This window comes from Nesoenas mayeri (assembly GCF_963082525.1).
Source record: "Nesoenas mayeri genome assembly, chromosome: 1".
NCBI lineage: Eukaryota > Metazoa > Chordata > Aves > Columbiformes > Columbidae > Nesoenas > Nesoenas mayeri.
In genome coordinates, this window is record NC_137541.1 from 124,382,282 (window position 1) to 124,395,242 (window position 12,961).

Below are 12,961 nucleotides of genomic sequence, written 5' to 3' on the forward strand. Positions count from 1 at the left end.
GTACCCCCAAGTCCTTCTCAGTAGGGTTGTTCTCAATCCCTTCATCCTCCAGCCTGTATTGGTACCGGGAGTTGCCCCAACCCAAGTGTAGAACTTACACTTGGCCTGTTGAACGTCATGAGGTTCACATGGGCCCACTTCTCACACTTGTCCATGGCATCCCATCCCTCAGGTGTGTCAACCTCATCACACAGCTTAGTGTCAACCACAAACTTGCTGAGGGTGCATTCAAGCCCACTGTGTCATTGGTGAACATATTAAACAGTACTGGTCCTAGTACAGACCTCTGATGGAATACACTTGTCACTGATCTCCATCTGGATATTGAGCCGTTGACCTTTTGATGTGACCATCGAGCCAATTTCTCACCCACCAAACGGTATATCTATCAAATTCATATCTTTCCATTTTAGAGAGAAAGATGTTGTGGCGGACCCTGTCAAGGGCTTCACAGAAGTCCAGATAGATGACATCCATAGCTATTCCTTTGTCCACTGATGTAGTTACTTGTAGAAGGCCACTAGGTTAGTCAGGCAGGACTTAACCCTGGTGAAGCTATGCTGGTTGTCTCAAATCAGTCCTTCATGTGTCTTAGCACAGCTTCTAGGAGGACCTGTTCCATGATCTTCCCAGGTACAGAGGTGAGGCTGGCAGGTCAGTAGTTCCCAAGGTCCTTTTCTACCCTTTTAAATAATGGGTGTTATGTTTCCCTTTTTCCAGTCACCAGGGACTTCACCTGACTGCCATGACTTTTCAAATGTCATGGAGAGTGTCTTGGCAACTACATCAGCCAATTCCCTCAAGACTCTGGGATGCATCTCGTCAGGTCCCTTAGAATTATGTAGGATCAGGTTCCTTAGGTGGTCTTGAACCTGATCTCCTCTTACAGTGGGAGGGACTTTGCTCCCCAAGTCCCTGCCTTGAGGTCCACCCACTTGAGAGATGTGGGAAGAGGTCTTGCTAGTGAAGACTGAGGCAAAAATGTTGTTGAGTAACTCAGCCTTCTCCTCATCCATTGTTAGCAGTTTGCAGGTCTTGCTCATCAGGGACTACACTTTCTTTGACCATCCTTTTCTGATTGACATACCTGTAGAAGACTTTCTTGTCATTCTTTGCATCCTCTGCCAAGTTCAGCTCCAGCTGTGCCTTGGCCTTCTTGACCCCATCTCTGCACAACCAGGCAGTGTACCCATGCTCTTCCCAGCATACCTGTCCCTGCTTCCACTGCCTGTGCATTTCCTTCTTGCCCTTTAGTTTGACCAGCAGGTCTTGACTCATCCATGATGGTCTTTTGTCCTCCTTTCCTGATTTCTTATAAGTTTTAATAGTGAAGAAAGAACACTCTGTGACTGCAGATGTTTCTGGATGGTTGAAACCAAGTGAAGGCTCAGTCTGTGACTTCTCTACTGCCCTGGACTAGGGGGAGGGAATAGATTAATGCTCTTTTTTCTCTTTTTTTTTTTTTTTTTTTTTTTTTTAAATTCTACTTGGAGCCCAGGAGATGCATATACCTACTGGCAGATCAGAATTAGATAAATAGTCCATAGTTTCAGGCCTAAGGCAGTTGCTTTCTCAGTCAGGTCTGCTGCTCAAGGCAGGGACATGGCTGTGGCAATGTGTTCCTGCTTTCCTTTTCCTTTAGCAGACATAACCAAGAGACAGCAGCTCTTACAGCCAGCCCTGCTAAAGGAAAAAACGTATGTATGTGGGAAAATGAAGGAAAGCACTGTGTGTGGCAAACTGCTTACCTCTTTGAGAGAAGGATAAGTATCTCTGCGATATAGATGGAGAAATACATTTTTACAAATTACTTCCTTTTAAAAAGATTTTTGTTTGTTTGTTTGTGTTTTTTGTTGTTGTTGTTTTTCATGGGAATTTTAATATAAAATTCACTTCAATAATACTCTTCTCAGTGTGTAGAAAGAAAGGTTTAGGCTTTTAAAATAGATCAAATGGAGAGAAATGGTGGCTTTTTATTTAACAACTTCTTTTTTAACTTACTTTCACTGGTGAAACTTCTAAATTAAATATTTAGAATTTCTGTCATTGTTTAAATATTTCATTTGGAAATTTCATCTGATAATGAATTACACTGACAGAAAAGAACATTTGCTGCAGCATATGTTGTTGTTAAAAGCCAAACCCTGCTTGGATTGAAAAATATTGTCCTTGAAATAATTGCACCCGGCTCTTCTCACATTCCATGTGTGCATCCCAATCTTGCACTCCAGCAGAACAGGTCACAGAGCTAAACAAAGAAATGTTGGAGATATTTGAACATTTTCCCAATGAGGATAAATTTAACTTATCAGAGGAGGTGCAGTGTCATAGCACTGATAATGTTTCAGGATGATTGCTATATCTCTGAAAAGTATTTTTGTTCAGTACTTTCATGAAAGTATGAGTGCATTGTGCCAGCTGAACATGTGCCATCTGATAGTTTACATTTTAATAGACCAAATTAAAATGTGAGTTTGTTGGCATAAGTTTTTAGCACAAATCTGGGAGAAGGAGGTAATCTAAAATACACCATTGGGAAGGCTGGAAACAAATATAAAAAAATGTCACCAAATGTGCAGAGGCATTCTACATTGCCAAAGTGCTGTTCAGAGATGACAGGACCATAGAATAGTTTGGATTGGAAGGCATCTTTAAAGGTCATTTAGTCCCACCCCACCCTGCACTGAGCACTTCAACTAGATCAGGTTGCTCAGAGCCCCATCCAGCCTGGCCTGGAATGTCTCCAGGAATGGGGCATCTACCACCTCTCTGGGCAACCTGTGCCAGTGTTTCAACACACTCATTGTAAAAAATTTCTTCCTTACATCTGGTCCAAATCTCCCCTCTTTTAGTTTAAAACCATTACCCCTTGTTCTGTTGCAACAGACTGTAATAAAAGGTTTGTCCCCATCTTTCTTATAAGCCTCCTTTAAGTACTAAAAGCCCCAGTAAGGTCTCCCTGGAGCCTTCTCTCCTCCAGGCTGAACAACCCCAACTCTCTCAGCCTGTCCATATAGGAGAGGTGCTCCAGCCCTCTGATCATCTTTGTGGCCTCCTCTGATCCCACCCCAACAGGTCCATGTCTTTCTTCTACTGAGGTCTCCATAGCTGGACGCAGGACTGCAGGTGGGATCAGAGCAGAGCAGAGGGACAGAATCACCTCCCTTGGGCTGCTGGCCATGCTCTGTAATATCACAGGTGTGACTCACATCAAGAGGAAACAAAGACAAATTTGGACAGAGGCTCTTGCCTCAGGCAGATGTCCTTTCCAGGTCATTACACAGAGAGCAAGCAGACCAGGGAATAGGGGAAATGGGAAGCTCTCAACATGTAGCAGTCAGTGCGCATATGTAGGATGTGGGGGCAACAGCTATGTATTGAAACACAAGTGAGGTGAATGGCAGTTTGGGTATGTATCTGCAGATTTCTTAGAAAGAGAAAAGGGTTTGGACAGGTAAGAATGGAAATCCAAGGAGCTGCATCTCTCAAGGAGCCAGGGCTTGTAAGCTTGTAAGCTCGCCTAGAGGGGAGCTCCCTGAAAGCCAATGACTTCCCCGCTGTAATTCAAGAGAAAAAAATGACAACACAGCACAATTCAGCCTCCCCAGATGCCTCTTTGCCCTTCCCTTCCCTTCCCTTCCCTTCCCTTCCCTTCCCTTCCCTTCCCTTCCCTTCCCTTCCCTTCCCTTCCCTTCCCTTCCCTTCCCTTCCCTTCCCTTCCCTTCCCTTCCCTTCCCTTCCCTTCCCTTCCCTTCCCTTCCCTTCCCTTCCCTTCCCTTCCCTTCCCTTCCCTTCCCTTCCCTTCCCTCTTTGTTTTCAGCTGTTTGGGTTAGTCCCAAATGACAACGTTTTTTTTTTTTTAATACTTTTCTTTGGATGTGGTGAACACCTTCGCTAAAATATCTTGCAGAAAATTTATTGTACATTCGTTTAAATACATATGTGGTATTTAAATAGATACAATACATTTAAATAGATACAATACTACATGTGCCTCCACTCACCTGCTTCATCTAGAGCTTGTTTAATTTAGTCATGTAGGTATTTAATGGTAAATTTGTGAAGATTTATTGTGCAACACCCCAACAAATTTAACAGGATATTGATCTGTAAATAACATTATGACTGGAATCCTTTGCCGTGATCTTGAAGACTTTCGGCTTTGTAAGTGGGCTGGTGTTGGTCTTACTCACAAGTGGATCTCCTGCAGGATTCGTGAGGTTTCTACTATGGGAAAACCTGGTCTAAGAATATTGTCTGCCCTTGGCAAATGTTACTAGTGGATACAGCAGTGAAAAGCCAACAAATGAAGACAATTTGCAATAAAGGAGAAAGTTTTAACCCACAAGAAAACTTGGACATATGGAATCCCAATCAGATTGGAATAAAAGTGGGTAAAGGACAAAACATCAAAATACCCCTTTAAATGATATTTTGATCCTTCCTTCAGCTTTTAAAAGGCTTCCTAGCTATATATACCTGCTTTAGATGCCTTTTCCTAGAGCACCATTGACAATTGCAATATTTACAAGGAGCAAGCTTTGTCCCCTTTGAACTTTGGAAAGTGTCTTTGGGTGGCTGCACCTACATATAGAGAATATTTAGAGTATGAGTCTAAGTTTGTTCCCCTAGGCCAGTACTCAAAACAACCTCAGCTGTGCTCTCATAAAAGTACCTGAGCCCTGATTCCTGAGCTGGACTGTTTCCTCGCTGTGTTGTGTCCATGTAAAAGACAGCAAATTGTTGCCATTCTTTTATTTTTGCAGGTGATGAGTTCCTGCGTGTCAAACTGTAGCTCCCTCCTTCCTGCCCCTGAAATGTGGGACTCTGACCAGGGTAGGCAGTGAGTGAAAAGTGTCTGAAAGTAGCTGTTGCATCTGTTATCTCTCTCATCCCAGAGTTCAGGGCAATTTATGAGACATAGCTAATGAAAGATCACCACTAGCACACACTTGATAGCAGTGGTCTCAGTGCTCTGCAATGTCATTGCAGGCTCAAGGGGTTTTCTTTGTACAACAGCCTGGCATCTGAGTGGGTTTAACACACAAGAAGAGGCAAGGTTTGGATCTGAGTGGATACTGCTGCATCCGAGGTGGAAGACAGAGCAGGTACAGCTTCTCGGAGGAGCAGGGATGCCAACAGTGCCGGGCTGTGCTTTGAAAGATTTGTGGCAGTGCTCTGAAAACCTGCCAGCTGCTGGCTCCTGGCACAAAACGTGTATCACGTTACAGCAATTGCCATGCAAAGGCTAAAACTCCAGAGCTTCTTTTGGACTGCTTGAGGATATTTATTGTGTTACTCAGTTTGTTGTTTTTTCCAGAAATCATGCCAGGCTGTGATGATCTGGTTTTGGAGATGTTGTTTTGCTCATCCTCAAAAATCCATTAGTGCTAAAGCCAGGTAAGTTATTGCAGGGGAAAAAGCATGTTAGAAAACTTCTGGGATACAAGCCTGCATTTTTTCAATCAAGAATAAATAAAGTCAAGAAAAAGTGGGGACGCATATCCAGAAGGCAGAAAACCAGAAGCAGGAAATACACTGTGTCAGGTCTTGACACCACAGCATTACCTCTAAAGCACATGTGTGCTGATTCTGTGGGTTGTAGATATTAACTGCAGTGCTAAAGAAACAACAGCCTCCCTTTGGCTTTGTTCTAACTTCATACATCATACATTTTGAATTTGTGGATTTGCTTGTTTGAGTCCCCCTTTATTCCCTTAGGTTACTACAAGTAACTGCAAGTTTACTGTTATGCCTCAAAAATACCAGACTGTTACTACAATTTATACATTATCACTGCAATGATCTTATTACACCAAAGCATTGTTAATTAAATTGAAAACAAACCTTATTTCCTCTTAACATCTCCTCTGCAAAACTCTTAATATAGATTCTGGACAAGCAGGTAAAACAGAAGTTTTGCTCTCATTTCTACATGTGAAGTCCTGCTGCCGTCATCGAGGCATCCAGCTTGCATCAGAAGACAAGAATTGGGCAGTTGTTTTTATCTTTAGTGAACTATCATGTCACACTCATGAAAGTCTTATGATTCAGGATTGGCAGCCCTTCACAGCAAGAATGTTAGGAATGCTAAAAATAAAAGCCCTAGAAGCTTTTAGAAAAGAAAATAAAATGTAGTTTGGTGATGCTTCAACTGGGTTGGAGCAGAAATGTCACAAATGGTAGATTTTGTTTGGAGATGTAAAAATTCAATCAAAACTGCTCAGGCAACATTTCATTTCAAACAAGATCTGGCATCTGTAAATTGTATGCTAATTGCAGGAGATGCTAGAGAATGCTACGAGGCAAACACCTGAATAGGATAAACTGAGATTTAAGTTTTAATTCAAACACAGAAATCATGGAACTTTTGCTAAAACAATGAAGAAATATATTAATCTCAGACCTTCATATTAGTGCTCACATCTCTTCCTGCATGAAGAAAAAAGTGACTTTATATGATACTTCATGTTCCTACTCATTTCACAGCAGAGGGGTGATGGGTTTCAGGGAGCATAAACTGGATGTCTGAAGTCAGAAGCCAGCTTCCCAGTATGATCCTTCCTAGATTGCAGGAAAAAATCCCAGGACAGAGAATCCCACATGCATCTGGGGCCAGAAATGTCCTGTAACCTCCTCAAGGTGAATTTGTCCTGGAATAGAATGATTTCCTGACATCAGCCTATGAAATTCCTGTAGTCCAAGCGGACGGACATCTTTCTATCCCTTCCTTTAGCATAGCATTGTTTGCTACCAATTCTTATAAAGCTTCAGCTATGGAATAGGTTGGTTTGTTTTTCAGGTACCTGGCTCTTCATGAGGTTTCTGCTGTCTCCAAAGGTGTACAGAGGCAGATACCATAGGAAGCTGTTTCCTCTGATGTTCTTTAGCTACTGAGTATCTTCAGAAATCCTGTTTTTGTAGTGTGTGTCCCTGTTCCAAATTAGGCAAATTTTCTGCATTAACACTTCACAAAACAAACAGAAGTTAAAACCAAGGAAATGGAAATTTCTGCTCCGCATGTTAATGCAAGGGGAGCATCATCACATTGTCATGGATTTTATACATGGGATTTAAAGCATGGGGAGCAAGACAAGCAAATGTGTAAAGTTATTTGGGATATTAAGCAAAAACAATTTACAGAACAATTATCTGCATTGCTGTTACATTGCTAGCCAAGGATTAGTATTTTTTGCACTTCTGTCATTGTGCCATTTGCTGTCTAGGCAGCGGTCTCTTGTTAATGTAAGTGGTGGAGAGAGAGAAGGTACAAGAGCAAGAGATACCTCAATTAAAAATAAGTGGCTCTTCAGTGAAACTGATTATGAACATATGTGACTCTTTCTGCTTGCACTAGGTATGTTGAACTGGCTTTTCATGTTCTGCTGCATTAGATGAAATGACAGGGACTTGGGGGCTACTGTCCTGCTAGGGAGCAGTGGGTTTGCAGAGAAGCTGTCAGAAACGGTGCTCAGTGGCAGATGAGCTAACCACGGGTCTGTCTCCTCACTTCACCCCCTCCTCAGACTGCGAGCAGCACTCAGAAGAAAAACGATCTAAGAAAGATGAGAAATCCCTTCTTGCTCTTACACAAGGAGATTCATTGGTGAAAGTCTCAAAAAGACAGGTGAACACAATGGAGGGGTCCTGTTAGAAGCTAACAGACAGAACCACCAAGCCCGGTCCTGAAATGTTACATGCTCTGGCAGTGCTGTAGTAGCTTTAGGTTCACATTATTCACCAAAACACAGAATGATGGGTGCCTGCAGCTGACTTATTCACCCACTCTGGAGAGGAGAAAGGGGAGGAGGGCAAAGCTGGGAACACTGAGCAGGGTAATACAGAGGTCATATAGAAAAGCTTGATGCTGGTTTTAAGGATATTAATTCATTAAGATAGTGGAAGAAGGAGAGGAGAGGAGAGGAGAGGAGAGGAGAGGAGAGGAGAGGAGAGGAGAGGAGAGGAGAGGAGAGGAGAGGAGAGGAGAGGAGAGGAGAGGAGAGGAGAGGAGAGAGAGAAGAGAAGAGAAGAGAAGAGAAGAGAAGAGAAGAGAAGAGAAGAGAAGAGAAGAGAAGAGAAGAGAGAAGAGAAAGAAGAGAAGAAGAGAAGCTTAAATTATGTATGTGAATATTTGTTTTATAACAAACTAATAGGATCCTGTGGCCAGCAGTGAAAATATTATTAGCTAGTCACAGGTATTTCTGATACTTCCGTGTAATGAAATGACATGTTTCAATACAAAGAACAAATAATGAGATTCTTGACTTGCCCTCTTCTTGTGTTTTAATTGCAAACAAGCAGATGCAATCCATAACGCTAAATAAGATTTCCCCACATTTCCTTCTGCAAATGGTTTAAAGCAAGATAAGGCACTAAAATTTAATCCTCCTAAGAATGTACAAATACTGAATCCTTGATGCAGACACAAACTCACCATGAATTTATATGGGAGCTTTAATGGTTTTCCAAATTAATCAATAATATGGTTAAATTATATTTGCTCAGTTAATTATTTTCCCTGTCCTGTAAATTAGAACTTCAGTAGTCTCTAATAAAAATCAGTCCTGCTGCTTGTATCCTATTTGTGTTTACTTATTGGCATGTTATTTAAGTGCTTGTTTATTTTTTCTGCTACAGGCCTATAGCTTTTTCTTTGCTGTTCAAGTGGCAAACATGGGGCTGCAAAGACATGCAATGATAGTTACATTATTATATATTTAATATACCAAATCCATTTCAGCAGAGAAATACTGTGCATTTATAGTCTTTCCTCAAGATCCTCGTTGTCTCACTCTTACGTGAATGGGATTTAACCACTCTCTTCCCCCAAGAAATCTTTGGGCCTTTTTTGATGACTGAAATGGACCTTGCTTGGGTTCTTAGTCTTGTGACTCTGAAAGGCACACCTCAAGGATGGGTTGCACTAGATAACATATAGGGGCTCCTTCTAACTGGAATTATTCCATTAATTTATGATCCTGGTCATCCAAGAAGTTTTCTCCACTTCGTTTTCCCAAAGTCCTTTACCCAGACCCCCATCACTTATGGGTCTGTAGGACAGGACTAGTTTGCAGCAAACAAGGCAACAAAGCACAATTTCAGTTACACAGACCCAGACTCTTCCATTCTATAACAGTCTATACAGTTCCAGTGTCAATACAGTAAGGGTTAGTGTGGCCTCTACAAATTAATGCCCTGGGAAGGTATATACTCTACCCAACAGAATCAAGTCACCCTTTATTGCTGGCCAGAAAATCATGGAATCATTTTGTTTGGAAGAGACCCTCAAGATTATCGAGTCCAACCGTAACCTAACTCTAGCACTAAACCATGTCCGTAAGAACCTCATCTACTTGTCTTTTAAACACTTTCAGGGATGGTGACTCCACCACTTTCCTGGGCAGCCTGTTCCAGTGCTTCACAACCCTTCTGTGAAGAAATTTTTCCTAATATGCAAATTAAACCTCCTATGGCACAATTCGAGGCCATTTCCTTTCATCTCATCTCTTGCTACTTGGGAGAAGAGACCAACACCCTCCATGCTACAACCTCCTTTCAGGTAGTTGTAGACAGCGATCAGGTCTCCCCTAAGCCTCCTTTTCTCCAACAGCCCCAGTTCCCTCAGCTGCTCCTCATCAGACTTGTGCCCCAGACCCCTCACCAGCTTCATTTTCCTTCTCTGAACTCTTTCCAGCACCTCAATGTCTTTCTTGTAGTGAGGGGCCAAAAACTGAATACGGGAGTCAAGGTGTGGCCTGACCAGCACTGAGTACAGGGGGACGATCACTGCCCTGGTCCTGCTGGCCACAGTATTCTTGACATCCTTCCCAGGAGACTGGGGATTACATGAGGAGAAGAGCTGTTACCGCCAGTGTCCTCACACTGGGGAAAGGGAAAACTCCATCTTTGGGAGGGGGGCACTGCTAGCTCCCCCATGCACGTGGAGCAGCAGAGGTGAGGAGCACAGCAGGGTGTGGGGACATGGGGCTGCAGAGTGTGAAGCCCAGGGCAGTCAAAAATGACATGGGCTTTCAGCTCACACAGCAGTCATGGTCCCTAACTCAGGAGGCCCCAGGGCCATCTATTGCCTGGCTCACAGGTGCAGCAAAGGGGGTTCGAACTGCCAGGGGAGGCTGGCTGACGACAAACGGGAGCCAAAATTGCAAATACCAACACGCAGCTGGAGAAATGCAGAGCATGCAGTGTAGCTGCAGAATGACCAGGTACCACTGAGCACCACAGCAGTGGGAGGAAACCTGAAAAAGCAGTTCTGCTTGGCTTCTCATCCCTTACAATGCTTTTGGAGATTCTGTCAGACTAACTGTACTTTTCAGGGCAAGGCACTCGATGCCTTTAGATTAGGAGAGACACACAGACAGCAGGTTTGATTTCGGAGATATAACCAAGCCCAAAAGGACATGCTGAAAAGCTACCTGGCCACAAATCAGGGCTCAAGGGACCAGAAACAGAAGGAGCGGTTACCTGCCTTCATCCTTTTAGCATGTCTTTATAAGCAGCAGGCTGCTGCAGAGGTTGGAGAACCAGGTGGATATGAAAGCCAAACAGAATACAGAAAGATTTGTAGGGTGCTTCTTACTTTCCCTTGCCTCCTAACCATATTTTTATGCACACACAGATAGAAACACATTTAGGGAGCATAAAATATTACATGTAAGTGAGACTTTTCTCTATCTGTGATACGCCAACAAGCTGGCATAGTCAGCACTGCACTGCTCCATTTTTCTACATCTACTTTCTGTTTTTGAAGTTATATAAACAGCAAGAAAAGAAGCAGAAGCAAGAAAGATCAAGTGAATAACAGCGGACTAATATTTCCGTACCTATCTAATTATTTCCCAAATTGCTCTTCTACAGTGTAACAAATTAGTTCTTGTCTTAGCATTCAGAGTACTATTTGATAACAACTCCTCCTAGTTTATGGCTAATTCTTTATTTTCAGTGTTAAGGCACATGCAGAGATCAGGCTGAATATTTCATGCATACATTTGTAGCTATATGAATTTGTAAGAAGAATCCACTCTTATGTGCCTACTTATTTATTTCTGCTCACCCCCCTTCCTCTAGATTTTTTACTGTGGTTTCTGTGGCTCTAACTTTCCCAAATTTCTTCACTGACATTTTCCAGCATTGTCTGCTGGTCACATCACACAAGAGCTTGTGAATGAATGGTTCACTAGCTCTCCATAATAATGTTTTTTCCTTTTTTCTTTTTTTTTCTTCTTTTTTTTTTTTTTTAATTAAAATGATGTTTTTCTAAAGTATTTGTTTGTACATGGATAGCTCTAATAGGTTTTTACTTGGAGAGCCAGTACTTTCCATTGCACTAGACTCTATCAGAAGGTAATTATTAGGTTCACTTTTGCACAGGAGAACAATTTGCTATGTAGCTTAAATCATCATTCTTTAGACCAGATTGTGCAATCCTTTAAGCATGTGGATATCTCCAGAAACCTACTATTCCCGTAACACGCGGTAGAGCAGCAGAAATGTATAAAGCTAAATAGATGTACAGATATTAGCAGGATTGAGGTCTCTTATTTTTCCTTTCTACCTCTTAAATGCTCTTTTGCAGCTTTGATTAGCATCTGCAGAACTGTTTCACATTTAGAGCCACTTTATCCTTTTGGTTTTCTTTGTTCCTTGATCCCATCACTGCAGCGCTCTCCTTCAGGCTTCAGAACAAAAGTACTTTTGGGAGCAGAGGCCCTGTGGCGGGGAGCGGGAGCTCTGTTTTCCTCCTGGCACTTTGCCATGGAGCCCAGCTGAGGCAGAATATTCTTGCTTGGTCAGTGCAACAGCTTCAGTAGCTGCACCAGTGTACATCTAAGCCCCCATTGAGACCAGTCCCTTTCCTTAGCACAGGCAAACTCGTAGACAATAGTGAAGGGTAGGACTTGTTTTTTGTTTTTAAATAAGCGACTGTAACACAAAGCATTTTCCTCAGAAGGTACATTTATCCTAAGTGGCTCTTGCTGGTTTACACACACCCTGTCCTTCCTCTTGCTTTCAGAAGTTGTTCCACTTGATTGCTCAGTTTGCCTCTTTGAGTCAGTGGTGGCGGGGGAATTATAAAGGCGACGAAGGCGCAGCCAAGTCTCAAGTAGCATGTGCCAGATTTAAGCTGATTTAAAGCTGTGCAGACTGACTCTGAAACTTTCTTTGCACAAGGGACAAGGACTTTTGGAAAACGTTGCTGGTATTTTTGCCAGCAGTGTGCACCTGGCTCAGGGAACCTGCTGCATTGTGCTCACCTTGCAAAGGCACCATGGTTGGTGATGTTTTGCAGGTTGCTGGGCTACTCGTTGGTGGCATTGGCACAATCGGGACCTTCGCTGTCACAGGCATGCCTCAGTGGAGAGTGTCCGCCTTCATCGAGAACAACATCATCGTGTTTGAGACCATTTGGGAAGGCCTGTGGATGCACTGCATCAGACAAGCCAACATCAGGATGCAGTGCAAGGTCTACGACTCCGTGCTGGCCCTCTCGCCGGACCTGCAGGCATCCAGAGGGCTGATGTGTGCTGTGTCAGCGCTCTCCTCCCTCGCTTTCCTGGTTGCCATCATGGGGTTGAAGTGCACGCGGTGCATGCAGAGCAGCTGGCGAGACAAGGGCTATATTATCCTGACGTCCGGGATTCTCTTCATCCTCTCAGGTGCTGTCGAGCTCATTCCAGTCTGCTGGGTTGCCCACACCATCATCAGTGACTTCTACAACCCCATGGTGAATGTTGCCCAGAAAAGGGAGCTTGGAGAGGCCCTGTACCTGGGCTGGGCAACTGCCTTCTGCCTCCTTGCTGCTGGAGCCATATTCTGCTGCTTTTGCCGTTGTGGTGAGAGAACCAGAAGCTATGGATACTCCACACCAACCAGCTACCCCATGCACAGCCAGCACCTGCACAGGAAGACTGAGAGCTTGTACTCCAAAAGTCAGTACGTGTAG

General features: G+C 43.3%; 1 protein-coding gene across 1 annotated transcript; it reads left to right on the forward strand.

The window, feature by feature from the left end:
* Positions 1-12,286: 12,286 nt before the first annotated feature.
* On the forward strand, positions 12,287-12,961 carry LOC308052924 (claudin-8-like; the record flags this gene model as incomplete). The annotated part of the gene is made up of 1 exon (XM_080363639.1): positions 12,287-12,961. The coding sequence occupies one exon, from the start codon at positions 12,287-12,289 to the stop codon at positions 12,959-12,961; it is 675 nt and encodes a 224-aa protein (XP_080219765.1).